The sequence below is a fragment of the Kryptolebias marmoratus genome, linkage group LG3 (assembly GCF_001649575.2).
Source record: "Kryptolebias marmoratus isolate JLee-2015 linkage group LG3, ASM164957v2, whole genome shotgun sequence".
NCBI lineage: Eukaryota > Metazoa > Chordata > Actinopteri > Cyprinodontiformes > Rivulidae > Kryptolebias > Kryptolebias marmoratus.
The window spans coordinates 11,364,276-11,384,161 of record NC_051432.1 but is presented as its reverse complement, the minus strand read 5'-3'; the positions used below and the strand labels follow the sequence as shown (position 1 = coordinate 11,384,161).

At 39.2% G+C, this 19,886-nt stretch overlaps 2 protein-coding genes across 2 annotated transcripts in view; both read left to right on the top strand.

Moving 5' to 3' along the window:
* The first annotated feature begins 353 nt into the window (after window positions 1-353).
* gucy1a1 (guanylate cyclase 1 soluble subunit alpha 1) lies at window positions 354-14,788 on the top strand. The gene is made up of 8 exons (XM_017441072.3): window positions 354-1,025; window positions 1,257-1,324; window positions 3,030-3,118; window positions 3,221-3,936; window positions 5,692-6,177; window positions 9,748-9,891; window positions 13,087-13,241; window positions 13,469-14,788. Exons 1-8 carry the CDS (start codon window positions 771-773, stop codon window positions 13,605-13,607), a joined length of 2,052 nt encoding a protein of 683 aa, XP_017296561.1. The 5' UTR covers window positions 354-770; the 3' UTR covers window positions 13,608-14,788.
* Window positions 14,789-15,107: 319 nt separating this feature from the next.
* The window catches only part of gucy1b1 (guanylate cyclase 1 soluble subunit beta 1), a 25,733-nt gene continuing 20,954 nt past the window's right edge, over window positions 15,108-19,886 (top strand). Inside the window, exons 1-4 of the mRNA XM_017409422.1 lie at window positions 15,108-15,227; window positions 15,546-15,619; window positions 18,104-18,204; window positions 18,341-18,459. Coding sequence (XP_017264911.1) covers window positions 15,225-15,227; window positions 15,546-15,619; window positions 18,104-18,204; window positions 18,341-18,459 — 297 coding nt within the window. The 5' untranslated portion in view covers window positions 15,108-15,224. The remainder of the gene's footprint in view (window positions 15,228-15,545; window positions 15,620-18,103; window positions 18,205-18,340; window positions 18,460-19,886) is intronic.

Below are 19,886 nucleotides of genomic sequence, written 5' to 3'. Positions count from 1 at the left end.
CATAAAACCAAATACAAACAATTTTTCGCAGGGTTCTTCTTTTTTTTTTTTTTTTTACAGTGGTTGTGCAATGAAGTGTTCATTCACCCCTTTAAGAACACTCCTTGTCATCTTACAGCTGCATCTGGCACAGCATAATAACATTAAAAATAATAACAAGAATTCCAGTTCTTCCAATGGCTGTCAGACAAAACGTGAACACAGTCATGCAGAAACAAGAACATTTTGCTGTAAAATATAAAAATGCCACAGCTGCATAAGCTCTGCAGGTTTATAGACTTATATGAGGTTACTGGTTTCACATGATGGCTTTCAATTCAAACGATAATCTTGGAGGGGTAAAAAAAAAATCTCTTGCATGCGAGCAGTGGCTTGGAACTGATTTCTCTTGGCTGATAGGTCCTTCAGAAAGCCCACACCAGCCCCTATTGCGCATGGATTGGCCTTCTGCTCGTTTTTCTCCGGCGTCTCATTGGTTTTCTGCTAATGATGGTTCCCAGCCATCAGTTGTCCATGCAGCTTTTCACTGAACACTGAGCTCTCCGGCTCTGGCGAGGATCCTCTGAAGCAGCGCGTCCAGCGGAGGACGAAGGCATCTCCTGGATGAGACCAAGAGATGCTCGGATTTCTCCTCCCAGCTGCTCCGCCACATCTGGCTCCCTCTGAAATGAGATAATAAGAGAAGAGGAGGAAAAAGAAGAAGAAGAAGAAGAAAAAGAGAGAGAGAGAGAGAGAGAGAGAGGAGGAGGAGATCGCTCACAGCCGCGAGGATGTTCTGCGCCAAGCTGAAGGAGCTGAAGCTCTCCGGAGAGTGTCCGTTCTCCAGCGGCGGCGGCGGCACGAACAGCGAGCTGGGAGACGCGGCGGAGGAGCGCTCCGCGGACGCTGCGGATTCCCTCCCGATCCCAATTTCCAGGGACGTGCACGGCAAGGCGAGCGAGGATGCGCCTCGACAGAGAGCGGGCAGGGGCAAAGTTAACCTGCACACACTTGGAGACAGCATCCGAAAATTGGCGTGCCCAGAGGTGAGCTTGTCCACGCAGGTTCTTATTCTGCAGCAGCATGCACTAAGGGGGTGCAGCGAGCTCTCAAGCGTTTATGTTTTGCGCATTTCTGCCCCCAAAACGCACAGACACAATGTCTATTTATAGGGGTAATAATAATAAAAATCCCGCCATCCTGATTTATTCAAATCTAACCTCTAGTTGATGTTTTCCAACCTCACATGATGACCTTTTGAACACTTTATGATACAGTTTCAAAGGCTGCACGCTGCCCTCCAACGAATGATGACACCAGCAGATCACAGCAGGGACTCTCAGAGGTAATCTTTTTCCTTTAATAAACTATCCCAGCTCCCACAAAACACCCAGGAACAAATAAATAATAATAATAAAAAAGAGCAGAACCTACTGAAACACATCAAGTCCTATCGTGCTTGTCTTTCTCTCTGTAATAATTATGCTAAGAGGCTGCAGGTCATTTGGCCTTTCTGTTGAACAATACTTCACTAATTCCTCCTGTCACTCTCAAAACCACACTGATACTAATGAGGACAACAACAATAATGAGGTAGGACACAAACTGAAGCTGCTATTGAGACCAGGAGAGAAGAAAAGGGGCAAAAAATAAAGTAAATTTGCTGAAATATTAGACATATATTATGTTCTAGACTTTCTCATATCAGACACACAGATAATTTGATATATTTTTTAACTGATTCCTTCTGAGGAATTGCATAAATAGTGAAAAAAGATCATTTACTGAATACATTGGCCCTGTGGAAAAAAATACAAACAAATTAAATTTGAGACTAAGTGAATTTTCACCACAGTGTATGTCTCAATTCAGAAGCTGTAGTGTTTGTGAGGCATCTTCACATTTTGTATTTTCACTGGCATCTGCCAGCTGCACGTACAGACTTAGATACATTTGCTGGTACCCTTCCACAATAACCCAAAAAATCATAAATAAAAACACACACACAAAAAAACAACAAAAAAACAAAACCCTGATGTGACTGAAGCCAAAAAGCTCAAGTTTTGCCTCACAAGTTCCAGAAATTTTGTGGTTCAACAAGTGTTTTGACAGAAACACTCTGGATTTCTTTTGTTTGTCTGTCTATAATAAAGCCCTCCCTGGTTCCCCATTATGATTCAAAATGCAACGAATGGTGGGCATTTAGACCTTGGAGCTTGTCTTGAATGGTTTTGAATGGTTTCTTTTACTACCATTGGCACTGTTACCTGATGAACCTGGGGTTGCATTTCCTCTTGCGTTCACATCTTGGGAGGGTGGCTACAGTCCCATGAACTTATACTTTTTTAATAATATTGGCAGCTGTGGTCCCAGAAACTTGAAGCTGCTTGGAGATGGTCCTGTAGTCTTTGCCTTTAACATGGATCCATATAATCTCATTTCTGAGCTCCTCAGACAGCTGTTGTGTGCTGTGGTGCACACAATGATACCAAACTATCCTGTGGCATGTTTGTTCTCCTTAAATTACCTGAAAGGCTGATGAATAGCTTGAAGGCAGCTTTGATACTAACTAAGATCAAACCCTTACGTTGAAACATTACTATATTACAAAGATTAATAGTCTCTTTAAGGGTACCAACAAATCTGTCTACTATTTTAGTGTACCTTTATAAAATAAGCAACAAATCATTGCTTTCCACAATTTTTTTTTCTTTACACTATCACATGCTAAAGGCAAGCAGATATACATTCAACAGTTGCTTTCAACTGAATCACTTTTTGTTGTTTCAATGAACTCTAAGGGGACCAACAAATTTATCTGCATCTGTAACTCTTTTTTCTCACTTTAAACACCCTTGAGAATACCATGTAATTCTAGACTTATTTAAAATAAACATGTAGTTTCTGGAAAATTGCAGTGGCCATATTTTTCATTCACATATATACAAATATAAAAAGATCTGTATGATTGTCTTTTCAGTTTGAATCTGGTGTCTGCTCCCCTGAGCTGTGCTTCATGTGTCTGAATTTGAGATTTTTTAACTTTCCAGTCCAGCCGTTTGTTGTTCTCACAACCAGACCTGCAGAGCCGAACCAGAACATTTAATGGAGATGATGCACAGCTACTCGACCAAAACAGGTAATGGCAAATTCAATATTGATTGCTCATTTACATGCAGCAGGCTTTTTAAAGCCCTGGCTCAAATCTTTAATTGCCCCACCCCTCTCATGTATCTGACAGGAATCCAGATGGACGCTCTGAAAGTTGCCCTTGGCGAGGAGATCTTCAATATGTGTTATGCGGAGGACGGGCACATTTTGAATGTGGTGGGGGGAGCTCTGCATGACTTCCTCAACAGTTTCAATGTCTTGTTGAAGCAGAGCAGCGTGCAGCCCAACCCGGACGGGGAGAGTTGTGTAAACGAACCGTCGGTGCTGTGCTTAGACAAGGATCCGGGTCTGCTTACTGTCTACTTCTTCAACCCCGACCCCACCACTGAGCTCTTCTTCCCAGGCGTCATCAAAGCTGCTGCCCGCCTGTTGTACCACACCTCTGTGGAGGTGTTGAAGGATCCCCTCAACACCAAAGACAGCATCCTGCAGTCCAGCCCTCAGCCTAGTCTTCTCTACACAGTTGTGGTTAAAGAGGCCAAAACTCTCAGCCCCAGTCCCCTGCGGGCTACCTCTGCTGGGACCCTCCCTACCTCTCTCTTCTCCACCATCTTCCCTTTCCATCTGATCCTCGACCAGGACCTGGTTCTGGTACAAATAGGACACGGGCTCAGGAAGAGACTCACTAGGAAGGATGGACAGAGGCGGTCCTCTACCTTCCAGGAACACTTCTCCATTGTCTCCCCACAGATCAAATGCACCTTTCAGGGTATTCTGACCATGTTAAATACTCAGTTTATCATTCGGATCAAACACGGAGTCTCCAGCACAGATAACACAGGGAAGGTATGTAGAGAAATCTGTGGAAAAAAACCCAACAAAACTTTAAAAAGTGGTCATTAGTGGCTAATGAGGCAGAAAAGGTTCTCTCACGATTCTGTTGGTATCAAACGGAGTGAGTTAGAAGGAGAAAAATTGAGCTGTTGTTTACAAGCAGTCAAGCCTATTAGGGTTGTACTTGAGCACACTTGGCCCGAGGTAGAGATCAACATTATACCCCCAGTGGAGATCAGAAGCAAATGTCAAACCATTTTAACCATGAAACGCAGAGCATGCTATTTCTGTGAGAGCACACAGATATCAGTCACCCTGGCAGGAAGCATTTGAAAAAAAAAAAGCATCAATGAGTAAACGTGACAGTGGTGTAAAACAGGTAAGAAATCAGTGAGTGGGTGAGTGAGCAGACGTCTTCCATCTGGAGTCAATAATGTGCTACTGACAGTCCCCCGTGCAAAAACATGACTGCACTGTCAGTGGAAGGGACGCGATAAACAGGAATTATGTTGCAGTTTAGCTGCACCACAGAGTTTACCGCCACACAAAGAGACTCAAACAAAAATAGCTAATTATTTTGGTTAAAATGATCATTTGGGGACCAGTCAGATGCAAACAAATCTAAGAACTGATTACTGGATGGTGTCAGTGTGAAATAAATAAAAAATGCTAATGCAGTTTTCTAATTACAGCAAGATTTTTTAAATTTAATCTTAAATAAGTTTTATATAACTTATAAACATAATAGAAGTACATTGTTAAATTTCACAGTCATACAGTAGTTTATGATTCTTATCACCTGCAGCCAAAGGCAACGGGAGATTGCAGATGTTTTTGAGATAAAATTTGGTGTGACTGTAGCTGACAGTCATTCACAACACATAGTCCACGCTCTAACAAATCATGCAACATATTGCAATATTGCATGAGATTGTACATAATTTTAATCTGTCATTTATCAACATTAAATTTTCTAAAAACTGACATAAAAGTTATGAATTGTTACTGACCTATTGCTAGGTCTCTTTTGTTAAGAAACTAACCCATGTTAATCGTATTCATGCTGCTGTTTGATGGAAATGACCTTTCAAAGGTCATCGATCAAATTATGGAACAAGGCACTTGAGCTTCCAAATATATTTATGTCAAGATTAAATTTAAAGGAAAAAATATGGCCGTATTGCACCCCATGTCTAAGTGCCATGTTGTTTAAGGGCAAAAAGTCACCAATGGACTGCAAAATTTATCACCTAAACACCATTAATGTCCATTGTTGATGTCTGGATCATAAATAACAACAATCCATCCAATAGCTGCGGTGTCTAGAACAGATTTGTGGACTTAATGACCAATCAATGACATTTTGTCTGAGCCATGCTGCTGTGTGGCTAATAAATTTTTTTATGTGCATTAGGACTTTGTAAACTGGAATATGAATAAACCTTTTGAATTTGGCTGACACCTGCACACAGCTGCAGCTTCATTAATCAAAATGACAAACGTATGTTCATTTTTATCAAACTTTTATATCTCTTCATGTGTCTGACAGCAACCTTTTATTATATATGCTATATATTTTGAGGTTTTTAGATGGCATTAGGAAAAGCAATTAATCTCTCTTTTGTCTACATCTTGCCTTAAAAGAAATTAGCAGAGAATTTAACAGAGGTGGTTATCTTAACTGTATCTTAATTGAATTCCAAGATGAATACACCTCTGATTAAACCTATTGATTTCCTCTAACCATTTTTTTTGTTTTTCTTTTAGCTCATGGACCTTAAAGGTCAGATGATTTATGTCTCGGAGTCAAATGCCATCTTATTCCTGGGGTCGCCATGCGTGGACAAGCTGGAGGAGCTGACGGGCCGTGGCCTCTACCTGTCAGACATCCCCATTCATAATGCACTGCGGGATGTGGTACTGGTTGGTGAACAGGCCAAAGCCCAGGACGGTTTGAAGAAGCGGCTGGGGAAAGCCAAAGCGGCGTTAGAGCAGGCTCACCAAGCGCTGGAGGACGAGAAGCAGAAGACGGTGGACCTCCTTTTCTGTATCTTCCCAGGCACCGTGGCCCAGCAGCTGTGGCAGGGGGAAACAGTCCAGGCCAAGAAGTTCGAGCAGGTTACGATGCTCTTCTCTGACATAGTGGGCTTCACGGCTGTTTGTTCAGTCTGCACACCGATGCAAGTGATCACCATGCTCAACGAGCTGTACACCAGGTTCGACCACCAGTGTGGAGAGCTTGATGTTTACAAGGTAGGCTCAGTCAATGAGGATACACTTTTTTTCTTGAACTGTGTGTGTTTCACTTTAACAAATTTGTGTGCTTGGATTTTAACCTTAGACAACTACTGTGTTCAAAACTCACAAGAAATTCAAACTAAAAAGCTGACATTTGACATTTATGCAGTTTGATTACATTAACAGACCGTTTAGAAGTATGGATTTGCTTTTACTTGGCAAGCAAGCTTGGCGTTATTTCACGTTTCCTAATATTTTTAAAATACACTTCAAACGATTGTGATCGTGTCTGGAGATTCTTTGCAATTTCACTCTTGGTTTTTCAGAATCAGATTTATTTATCATTCATGAAGTCTGAGGCATGGGAGAACAAAATGTGTTCCTCAGACCAGTCTAAAATAAATAAAACAGAGAATAAATAAATAACCTAAAATTCCATTAATAAAAAGCAAACTCCAGAGGGCAGCTTAAGGGACCAAGATCATGAGTCTCACGGCCTCGGGGAAGAAGCTGTTCTTCAGCCTTGATGTCCAGGCTTTGAGGCAGATCAAACTTCTGCCTGAGGGGAGGGGAGTGAAAAGCTCATAAGCTGGATGGGTGTGGTCCATTTTAACGCTCTTTCCTCTTGTTCTGCATCTAATTGTGTAAATGTTGCCTAGTGAAGAGAGGCTGCTGCTTGTCCGTTTTTGACCTGATCTAATCAATCTTTGCAGCACCTTCTTGTCACCCTCAGAGCTGCTTCCACACCAGACTGTTATGAAAAATGTCAGGACACTTCACCACACACCGGTAAAAGGAAGTCAGCACAGCAGCACCAAGCCCAGCATGCTTCAGTGACCTCATAAAATACAGTCATTGGTAAATCTTCTTAAGGTGGTATCTCACTGGGCTGTGTCTGTTGAGAGACTAGTTGGTGCGTCAGAATTGCAGGAAAATTGCAAGAAAATATGCTATTTTCTTTTTGGGGTCTCAGTGAATTTGGAATGTTTGTGAATAATTGACTGGCAAGCTGTGAGACTGTTTTTTCACGGCCTGCTTTTGAAAATCACAGTCTATATTTAGGTGCACAGCTTGCAATATTGTATTATTGGCTGTGCACATTATTTTGTTGTCCACCTTGCCCACATCACACCCACCTCAGCTCACTTTGTACCCACCTTGGAGGCTGCCCCCACATTTATGATTTAATCTGCTGTAGTACACTTTTGAAATGAAAAGAGGCAGAATTGGACCAGTTTTTCAATAATTATGATTTTCATCAGTGTGGTTTTTAGACCTGGACATTTGCCTCGGATGTTTTCTGTCCAAGGAGAGTTCCTGTACATACATACTGCATATCAAAATACAGATCCAGGACTTGAGATGAGTTGTAGACAACTAGGACACAATTCAGGTGGGTTTTAAAAGGGTTGGAGAGGCCTGTGTCAACTCTTTGACATTTTTGAGAGAAACGTTGTGACACAAATTTTTTGAACATGTTCAAAACTCAAGCAACAGGGCCTCATACATCTGCGTCTCACTCAAGGAAATTGAGAACCCAGGACAGGTTGCAAAACATTCTGGAGACTCCCTCATGAATGCTAGTCCCAATCTATTCCCAGCCCGTGAGATACTACGCTAGCTGTGTTTGTGGCCCATGTGAAGTCACTGAACATGTGCAGGCCTTAGTTTTTGGATTTTTTCACCTGGTTTATCCTCCCGTGATGAGGGGAGGAGAGGTGTAAGCTCTCCTCCTGAGGTCCACCACCATCTCTTTTACTTTTTCTCACATTGATGCACACATTTTGCATCAGGGTTTGCCTTCCGTGAATCATCAAGCTCCTCTACCTCTCTCATATACATAGACTCATCATTGTTGGAAATCAGTCTAACACCAGCAGCGTCATCTGCAAACTTCACAACCTTGTGTAAATAAAGGGTACCGAAGGGGCCTCTGGATACATCCATGTGGGGAGTGATTGTGTAGAACAATGCTAGAGGATGAGACACTGTGGTCAGCCTGTCAAGAAGTCCACAGCTCAGTTGCACATTGATGGTTTCAGTCCCAGCAACAGCAGTTTGTTGACTGGTGTGTGTGGGAGGATGGTGTTAAATGAAGGACTGAAAGACAGAAAGAGCAGTTTGACACATGACTCCCAGGCCTCCAGGTGAGTGAGAGCAGGGTGGATGACAGCTGACACTGCTTCAGACATAGACGGGTTCTTCCTGAAAGCATATTGCTGAGGGTCCACAGTGGTGTCAACTGAGTCCTTGATGTGAGCCAAAACCAGCCGTTCCAGACATTTCACAACAATCAAGGTGAGAGCCACTGGATGATAGCCATTCATTTCTTTTGCAGCTGAATGTTTTGGGACTTATAAAATAGTGGATGTTTTCAAATAGACAGGCACCATAGCTTGGGACAGAGAGATGTTAAAAAATGTCTGTCAGAACCTCAGCTCACCCTCATGTTGTCTGGCTCATTTTCTTTTCATGGGTTAATCGTCTGCAGGGTCCTCCTGAAGTCAGTTGCAAACATTAAAGTGCAGCTCCCCTGGTGAGATGGCAAACTCGATGCAGTGAAAAGAATTACATGACTCGAAGCGGGCATTAAAGTTATTCAGAGCATCAGGCAGTGATGGATCCTTAGGGCAATCAGCATCCTTCCTTTTGTGCTTCAAGGGTCATTGATAGCAAAATGATTTTGTAACTTTTAAGCATAGGTCATTTTCCTGATTTCTTTTCCAACAACAAGAGTAAAAATGTTTATACAAAACTTACAAAACTAGGTATTTTTGTTTCAAATTGTTGTGTTAATATTGCTATCTTTTTAAACCTTAAGAAAATCACAAAACATAAATTTTAATAACTTATATTTCAAAAGTAACAATTTATGTCTATTTAAAAAAAATATATAAGCAGAGAGATTTCCATTTTGATGAGAGCAAAAATGTGTTAGATCCTTTTCAACAAAGGATGCCGTCTTATGATGAAAAGTCACACTGTGACTATAGCTCCGCCTGCTATCTTCTGCTAAAGGCTGCTAATCTGCAGGGAGGTTGGATAATGTAATCAAAGCGTCACAAAAGCATAACAGTAAGAGAAGCATGTTTGTCAAATGTCTCGTAAAAAGTTTTTTCAGGACCCTGTTTCCACTCCAAATGGATGATCCTAAAAATAGTTTCACTCTGTCTCAGTCACTCAGTTAAGTGCTTTCCAGTCCAGATTTACACAAAAAAGGAGGAAAAACAACAAAAAAACAAAACAAAACTAAACTTTTTAACTTGTGAAGACTTTGACTTAATACAAATGATGTTTAAGTTTGTGCGTGTGCCTATGTTTAATTTTTGTCTCTGACTCAAGGTGAAATTGAAGGGATTTTGATGAATGTCCACTTGACATTTGTCATTGTGTTTAAGCTTCACTGTCTTCATGTCACAGATCTAATTTAAGACTTTTGGGTGAATAAGAGAAATGCTAAAACTTAACGTGTGACTCTAGTTGCTCTGACTTTGTGTTTGAAAGACCACAGAAAAGCTAGCCGAGCCTTTATTCAGTCTGAGTCGCCAGTGTCGAAATAAATTAATGGTCTTCCACTCTATTCAGGTGGAGACGATTGGTGATGCCTATTGTGTAGCTGGTGGTTTGCACAAGGAGAGTGAGACCCACGCTGTCCAAATTGCACTCATGGCTATAAAGATGATGGAGCTTTCAGACGAATGCATGACGCCAACTGGGGAACCAATACAGGTGAGGGTCGAGCACCAATCACTGTAATCATACTTATTAAATCTGATTATGCAGCTTCTAGAAATGTAGGAGTTTTCACGTCAAGAGTTTAAAAAAAAAAAAAGTCATTCTGTCACTAAAGCACAAATGATTACAGGCAGGACAAGACACTACAATATACAGGGGTTGGACAATGAAACTGAAACACCTGCCAGTTTAGTGTGGAAGGTTTTATGGCTAAATTGGACCAGACTGGTGGCCAATCTTCATTAATTGCACATTGCACCAGTAAGAGCAGAGTATGAAGGTTCAATTAGCAGGGTAAGAGCACAGTTTTGCTCAAAATATTGCAATGAACACAACATTATAGGTGACATACCAGAGCACGTCTTGCTGGTGCATCTGTGACCAAAACAGCAAGTCTTTGTGTTGCATCAAGAGCCACGGTATCCAGGATAATGTCAGTATACCACCAAGAAGGACAAACCACATCCAACAGGATTAACTGTGGATGCAAGAGGAAGCTGTCTGAAAGGGATGTTCCAGGTGTTTCAGTTTCATTGTCTAACCCCTGTATTTGTGTAACACTGTCAGTTTTTGGGGCCAAATCTCCTTTCCTAGTGTTGGCCCTACGGACCCCCTAATTCAAATCTTTTGCAGTATCATTCTATGCAAAAGTTGTGAACAATTAATTTATTTCCTGTTGTCCAAAGCTCTTCAAATGATCTCACGTTACATGGTTGTTCGCATAGAATTTGGTGGTTATTTACCAGTACAAATGGCAGAAACAGCTAGCTGTAGCACTTCCAACAGGAATATAATAATATTTCTGCAGGAGTAAGTGTGTAATGTCTAACTGACAGCAATGTAAAGATTTATAAAACAACATTTGCATCAAGAGTTCTAACATTTTTGAGACTGGAGTTAATCCACTTTCGTCTTGGCCTCGCCCAGACTTACTGTTAGCTCATCAGTTCTTCCACACTAAACTCTTTTTTACTTCAAACTGAGGTCAATCAAAGAAGTGTAAGATAATAATTGTTAATAACCTTACAGCAGAGCTTTATTCAAAAGATCCAAGCTATCCACTTAAATCAAAATCTCAAGGGATGGTCGTTAAAATACACTGGTACGAAAATTGACACTGCTTAAAAAACCCATATGCCATCAGTTGTGCCTAGTATGCCTTTACATAAGCAGACACCACATTAATACGCCGTTATATGTTGTGTAAGTTAGCCGTCTAACTTGCAACAGACCTTGGGATATGATATATTTTTTAATGCTTGTTAAGGAAGAGTTTAAAATACATATTGCAGTAGTTGTTGTGACACATTTTTAATGAAGAAAATAATTATGCTTAAGAGTCTTCATTTAAAAGTAAGAAAGCCTAACACTTTCACCACCCCTTCAACAATACATGTCAAAAAGGACTGTGAGACCCTCCTTGAAAACGTGCAAAACGTAAGGCTAAAAAGTAAAGGAAAAGCGCAGAATAGAATTCAACCTTTAAATAAGAGATATTTTATAAAATAGGTGATTAATAAAATATGTAATGTTGACACATTTGGCCTCTGTTTGAGGACCGCTTGCATTATAACCAATTATAACCATTAAAACCCATACTGGAGTCAAATAGGACTATGTGTGGTTATTTATACGAGTGTATATGATTATGTGCCTGGTTTTGGCACTGTGATGGGTTAGTGTCCTACAGATGGTACCCTAGCTGATAAAGATTCCAGCGTGGACTGAATATCATTATTGTGTCCATATTTCTGCCTGGAAAAAGTCACATTAAATATCTTTAGGAGCCTTGAACAGTAAACAGATTTATAAGTTGCAGTCTCTCAGTTTCAGTGTGGTTTCTAACAAGCACAGACCAGGACGCCTCTGGACATAATTGAACTCGTCACAATCAATCACAGCGACCAAATGTGTGAACAACGTGCATCAATAGTGCTCCTCTCTGCAGCCCCACTCTATCAAGCCACCTCAATATAAATAAACATTTGTGGCTGGCCTGGGACAGACAAGACCTTTTGGAAATCTGTTTGACTAAATAAAAGAAAAAGTTCTCACAATCCTCTGCTTCCCAGGCTACATTAAAAAAAAAAAAGCCTTTTAAATACCATCAAGGACGTTTCTCTGCTGGTTGCTATGAGCCTCCCTGAATCCCACTTGAAATACCAAAAACCTTTTTTTCTTTTTCATGCCGGCTTTATCTAATGAAAAACTGAAAAATAAGCATAGAGGACTTTTAAAAAGAGATCTAGAGCCTTCAACTTTTAAGATTCTGAACAATTGCGGACGTGCCTGATTGATCCCAGCCTTGTTCTTTTGCAAGGACATGACCCCAAACATCCAATCAGATCTTTATTACAGCTCCCCAGAGCTCTGATTCGAACATCGGTTTGAGTTCAGCTGGATGTCATGAAGTTATTAACTGTGGCTGAGAGATTCAAATAGTTGTTTCCATTCAGTGTTGCAGTTTAAAATCCTCTGTATTTAGAAAAATGTAGGATCTAGCATTTTTATTATTTTTCATTGCCATGAAATGGCAGGCGATCATGTAATTGTGTATGTGTGTGTTTGTGTACCTGTGTGTCTATGCCTATAAATACCTCATGGATTTTAAAATATCTAATTTTAATCAAGAATTTCAGAAAGTAATCATCGGATGTACATGACCCCGATTCAAGATGGCCACCACAGCTACCTGACCTTTGCAAACTCCAAAATGGCTATAACTCACTCATCTTTACAGATATTAAGCTACAATTTTGTGTGGTAGTAGCTGAAAGACACCCCCATCACATACCTCAAATAGTAACAGATCAAGTGAAGTCTTTGTCTACAACTTTGACATGCAAGGTGGCAGGTGATATGCATTATTTTATTGTAATTTTGTACTTGTACACAGTTTGGGAAGATCTTTCTAAAAAGGTAGAGCAAGTTCTACAAAATCTTAACATAACATTCACATACAGTATATATATATATATATATATATATATATATAAAGTTTATATATATATATATATATATAAAGTTTATATATATATATATATATATATATATATATATATATATATATATATATATATATATATATATATATATATATATATATATATATATAAAATGCCTGTTTTGTAAATACACCACAAAAAGCATTAGTTAGGTAAAAATTAATTTATTTTCTTAATTTTCCAGATGCGTATCGGCCTCCACAGTGGGTCAGTGTTGGCTGGCGTAGTTGGAGTCAAGATGCCGCGTTACTGCCTTTTTGGGAACAACGTTACATTGGCGAACAAGTTTGAGTCTTGCAGCCAACCGAGAAAAATCAACATCAGCCCTACAACCCACAGGTGACCATGTCATCATCATAGTAATCACAACTGTCTTTAAAAAGCTAAAAACAATTCTGTTTCTAAGAGGTTGTTGTACAAGAAGCAGGGTGGTGGTGGGGGGGTGGATCTAAGTGCTCTTGACAGGAAACATAGCGTTTTAGAGGGGAACTGTGTCTTCTCTTGTGTCAAATAATTTGCTACATTGTTTTCAGAGTCACGTTTTATTCGTTCGTTCTTTGTCCCAGGTTGCTGAGAGGTCGCCCAGAGTTTGTCTTTGTTCCCAGGAGCAGACAGGAGCTTCCGCCCAACTTCCCAGAAGACATCCCTGGTGTTTGTTACTTTTTGGAGTCGGCCTTCAAAACTTCAAAACTGACTAAGATATGAAGCCAAACTTCCAGGAGTCAAGAAAGTGTTAAATACGAGAAAAGAAATGTCAAAGAATTCCAGTGCCACTGAAATACATTCTGTGATTTGATTGGGGTTGTTTCATTGTCAGAACTCTCGCAGCAGCTGCTTGATTACAAAGATGTCAGTTTGTTGTCAGACGTGTCGTCTCTGTATTATTATCTATTTGTACAGTTGTGGTAGAGAGAAACTCGCTTCATTTTCTTCCAAAATGAGTCATCTCTGCAATTTAATATCTTTGTGCTTTCACTTGTCGCTTCCACCGCAGAGATGCAGACTGTCAAGGAAAGACTTTGGGACTGTTTTGTTTTTTTTAACAAAGAGGTGCAAAATACATGAAAACACAGTAATTGTTGCCAAAAAACAATGAAAATAATAATAATAATAAAAAAACACAAATTTTTTCAGAGTAAGTAAAATTGTCTTACACAGTGAGATTGTTACTGTATTTTTGTTATATGACATAGTTATATTTGTTATAAAAATACATTTTGGATGTGACGTAGCTAAACAGATAGTGCTCTGTAATGATGTGTAAATTTATGCATACTCAGAACTGCTGAAGCACCTTTTCCCTGATGGTAGAACAGCAATCAAAATAAATACAAAAAATAAAAAAATAAAAAATAAATCAAAGCAAACAAACAAATAAAAAAGTCTACTCTAAGGTGTGGAATTCAACTTTAATCAATGATATCAATGCAGAGCAGATTCAGGTGCCTTATGGGAAATCATAGATGTGCCAACAAGTGAAAAGGTCTGTTTATAGTTGTTGTTTTTTATCATTAGTATATCCTAGTAGTCAACGTAAATGAAGTTTAATTTTAAAATCGCTCACAATATTTTCTGATTAAAGTTTCTTCCACAAGCGGAAAACCGGAGGCATTTGTTCAAAGGTGTGTTTTTTTTTGTCACAAATAATTTAAGTTACATAATAAGTTGTGTTTGTCCATTTTTACTTTTCCTCCTCTACACGCCTACACCATATTTATTACATTAGTTGTACTACACCTCCTTCATATAGGCTACAGAAGGAATATGGCACAGCAAGACTTCACTGAATGTCTTACTATCACTCATAATGATGTGCTTTAATCATTATTGTAATGTAATCAAAGTGCAATAAATATTGTTATGAACAGACCTAAATGACTGCTTTTCAGTGTGTAGCATGAAGGATATTTTTTGGTTTATGGTACTGTCTGTACTCAGTTTTAATTGCTGTGGATAAAGTATTACAATATATATAAAAATGTGTATGTTGTGTAGTATGTGTAGTGTAGTATTATGTGTAGTATGTTATTTAGGAATGAGAAAAACAGGTATATAATCTGGTAGCAATTTAGCTCCAATCAGCGGGAATCACAGGTTGACAAGCATCACTAGGACAACCGTAGCTTCGCTCTCATTGGCCGCTGGCCGGTGACGCAACCTCGTTCCCGCTCTGCTATTGGCCACATCTGACGTCGGTAACGTGCCTGTCGAAACAGTTGGGATGGACTCCGAGACGCACAGCATCTGTACCAAACGATGAAGGATTTGCCCGATTTAGCTGTTTTTATCGCAAAATAAAGACGAAGAAAAGCAGCCGTCGCCATGGTACGTACACGAAGCTTTAAAGCGTTTATGTGTTATTTATTTATTTTTATTACGAACGTTCATAACAATAGAAGGTCCTGCGCTCCGCGTTTTGACATTTCCTGTTGGGAGAAAAGAGAGAGAGCAGTTTCTTACCGGGGATACTAGCCGAAATTAATTTGCACATTTAAAATGTTATTGCTTTAACAGGTGGATGCCTGCGTTTGTTTCCTGACGACAGAAAATAAGAAAAGAAAAGGCCTATATATATGTTATGAAAACCGTATGTTTGGGAGAAATAATGTTGTCGCTGCTCGTTTTTTCTCTATATTTTCACAGTATGGTTTCGTGAATCACGCCTTGGAGCTCCTGGTTTTAAGGAACTACGGACCTGAAGTGTGGGAAGACATCAAGTGAGTTCTGGATGTGTGTAGTCTTGTTGGTCTCATGGCTTGTGTGGCCACTCGGGTGACAGGCCCACCAGTAGCGCAGGGTCAGGTTTTCACAGCTGGAACGGACTAATTAAAGATGCACCTCCATCTCTTTCAACCTTACAGCCAAACTCTGAGATCCAGCTGCTACAAACGTATTTTAAAAATGGCCTTGTACTTGTAAAAGCAAGCTAAGACATAAAAACAGGACAAAGGTGCCTAACTCAATTAAAAGTAGTAATAAAATCCATTTAAAGATCAGCAAATCTGGATTGGACTTTCTATGGGTCATTACAGTGGAACATAGTGTTTCACAGGCTATTCTAACAAAATGTGCAATGCATTAATGTTGTGTCTCCAATAACCAGGAATCTGTCTAAAGGATTGGGATATAAATAACTGAAATAACTATTTCAAAGAAGCACACTCTGTCTGTACGTAAGACAAGAAACTCCACAAAATGTAATAACTGTAATCCACCAGAAAAGCTTGGAAAAAAATGTAATAAAAAACAAAATCTGGGCCTTCAATGTATTCAGAAAATAAGAAATATATGACAGGAAAGGAATCTGTGAAAAAAAGATTTAATATCGAGCTCCTCATTTAAGCTTTTTCTAAATAAAATGTTTAAAGTGTGTATTCAAAAAAAGCTTATTTAAGGTGTAACTAATTTAGATCACCCGCTTTATGCAAATGTTTCACAGTTTCAGTTCCAATGTACCTAAAAAGAGAGGTTGTTTCTTTCTTTTTTTTTTTTTGTGAAACACAGATTATATGTTCCATGGTTTCAGTATTCTGACATGTGAGTCTTAAGTAATTGAGTAGTTTTTTCCAACACATACCGGGTCACAATGGCATTTTAGCATGTAATAACACTAGTGGTAGAACAGAATTTTATGTGTATATATATATATATATATATATATATATATATATTCCTGTATAAGGATGGTTAAAAGTACGAGTTTTATAAGTAAAATTACACTGCTGACGATGTCCGCATGGATAATTACAGGAACACTTTCTTATTGGCAGACTTGTACATGTTTAATTCACTGATCAACAGCTCAAGGTTGCTGCAAATTGCACATTTTAATTCAGTGTTTCTCAAAGCTGGGTTGGGACCCCAGTGTCGGTCATGAAGCGTCAAGCCTGGGGTCTTCAGGAAGTCATCATCAGATTAACTTTAAAAATGATTCGTAATAGCATATTTAGCTTTAGCTGTCACACAGAGGATAAAAGCAGAAGTCATAAATAAATAAAAAGTAACGTAGCGGTCGATGAGGCTCTTCGTAAAATGGTTTATTAGCAATGATCGTATACTTCACATAGCAACGGTTGGGGTCACAAGTGTCTGCAACATTTATCTTGTGGGTTAAAAGCTGAAAAGTCTGAGAACCACTGATTTAGTTGAACACATACAGCCTATAAATTAGCTCATCCTCCTTTTCACGATCCTAAAAAGTACTTGATTGTATTTCAGACGGCCCTCTTTGGACATCTGTAGCCCAAGTGCATTTTGCCAACCAGCTGAGTTTATTTTAGTACGTGGACAACACATTCAGTGTTTCTGTACGTTTATGTTGAAGACTTCCATTCCTCATTGTAATGGATTTGATGTGGTTGTGTGTTTCAGCATGTTGACATTTTAGGCTCAAGCGAAGTTTATTTATCATCCGTAGCGCTAACTGACCTCGACTCGACCTGTCCTAAAAAAGAAAGAGAGGGAAACTGCAGACGGCAGCTGCTTTATGTAAATGTTTTCAAAGTGGTCATTATTCAGCCACTACAGGAAAAAAAAAAAATCCCAACAATCCTGCAGTGAAAGGTTATATATTATGTTTCCAAATGTAACTCATTGTTATTTAATGCTCAATTTACAAGGTTTCATCTCTTCTTTTTTTCACCAGGAAGTGATTGATGTAGAACCGAATTCTTGTTTTCTTTGTGAAACATTTCAAGGCTCGGCATGTTTTCACAGCTGCATCACATTCTGATAGAACAGTGGCTGCTGGTCAGAGCCGCAAATCATTACAGTTTTTTTTTTTTTAGCTAAACATTATCAGTCTGGGCCTCATTTGGTTTTCTGACAAATGTTTCGTTGCACGGTAATAAGCAATGCGGTCCGTGCTTGCCAAGGTACCTGCAGTAGATCTAAACCTGATTAATCCCTGCATGTTCAACAGTGAAGGTTTGAAGCCGCATAACCACTTCAAAGCTGTGCAGAAACCTTTAATTTCTGCTGTAACACAAATCAAGACAGCACACTGACTGGCACGAAAGACAGCCTTACGCTGCTGCTGCTGAGTTGCTCTGGGTTTCAAAATTTATTTAAAAGGAAGTCATATAAAAATAAGGAACTGTGTTATTAAAAAATAACTAATTTTTTTAAATCAAAGCCATTATTTGTCTGAGCCAGTGTTTGCTGCTGCGGTAACAGGAGTAACAGTGTTTCTCTGTTTGCAGGAGGGAGGCTCAGCTTGATATTGAGGGTCAGTTTCTTGTCAGAATCATATATGAAGATGCCAAAACCTACGACCTGGTTGCTGCTGCGAGTAAAGTCCTCAGTAAGTGACAGTGTAGTTTTCCGTTCCTAAAAATGAAAATTAATACGCCACTGAAAGATGGCAACATTGCAGTATCGATCAGATCACGTGGTGAGATATTTGTAAGTGCTTTCCCTCTTTATCTTCTGTATTTCAGAGGTCAATGCAGGAGAAATCTTGCAGATGTTTGGAAAGATGTTTTTTGAATTTTGCCAAGAGTCAGGATATGACACCATACTGCGTGTGCTGGGCTCAAATGTTCGTGAATTCCTGCAGGTAAGCTTTTCCTTTTTGTAGTATTGAAAAAATAACTCTAATTAAAGTTAAACAAATGAGAAAGGCCAGTTAAGTCGTAGCAAACTTAACTTTTTAAGGCATTTCTTGGACGGAGCTTCGTAAAACTGAGCCTGTTTACTCTTTGGACATTCAGTGATAATTCACAACTCATAATCTAGATGCTTTATTGGATTGTTTTAAAGTGCAAAATAGTTGCTCAGGTGGAAAAGTTTTCCCACTTTGCTTTTCTCACACGCATCTCAGTCTGTTTGAGCACAAGAATAGCACTGCCTGGATATGTGCAGTCATGGGTTTGCTGCTCCCGTCTCTCTCTACTGGCCACACAGAAGCTCAGGTCGAAATGCTGCAGCGGCACAGCAATGTGGAGAGAATTACCTCAATCTGCAGAAATAATAAAAAATCTCTGCCTGTTGTCTGTGACCAGCATGTCAAACTGATACATACTGTACATAAACAGTTTTATAAACTGAATATCAAACCCAAATAAACAAAAACAAAAAGACACTATATGTATTTAAGATTATTTAGTTCTAGCCCTTGAATGCAACACCAGTGGTTAAAGCGCAAAAAAGAAATCTGTAAAACAGTAAAAGGAAGTTTTTCATTTACAAAGCTATGCAGTATCATGGCTCAATTTGAATATAGAGACTTTATTTTGTTTGTAATTTATTTTGTTTGTTATTTTAGCAGAACCAGAATGAATAGGACATAGAAAAAAAAGCATTATTTACCATATGATACAATAAATGAAGCTTGTACTGCAATACGTGTGTTATTATTTTCCTAATGATATAATTTCTCAAACGTTTTTGGTCGTTTGTTTTTGGTTTTATACTAACCAGAAATTTATGCATGATAAATCACAAAGCTTATTTTAAAAAAAAAGATGACTTTGATCAGGGAATGAAAGATCTCTTCTACCTTACCATAACTAGCAGGACAGATTGACTTCAATTCCTTGCACATACGAGTCAAATCTCAAAATACCTGAAGCCTTTTTCCTTTTAATAGACATGAGCTTATTTTTGATCTTTAGTCTGACTTGGGCAAAAAACAACAACAACAACAAAAACACATCTTAGTGGTTATTTAGAAACTTGTAAAACAACATTTAGATGTCCTAATGACAACAACAGCAACTTCCAAGTAAAACGTAACTTTTTAGAAACAGTTGTAGAAAGTAGTACTGTAGTAATAGTAATACTGGTATTCAGACATTTTTCTGATGGCACCTTTTAAAATAGAATCTACTGCTGTCATGTCGTACATCCATCCATCCATCCATCCATCCATCCATCCATCCATCCATCCATCCATCCATCCATTCTCTTCCGCTTATCCGGGGTCGGGTCGCGGGGGCAGCAGCCTAAGCAGGGAGACCCAGACTTCCCTCTCCCCAGCCACTT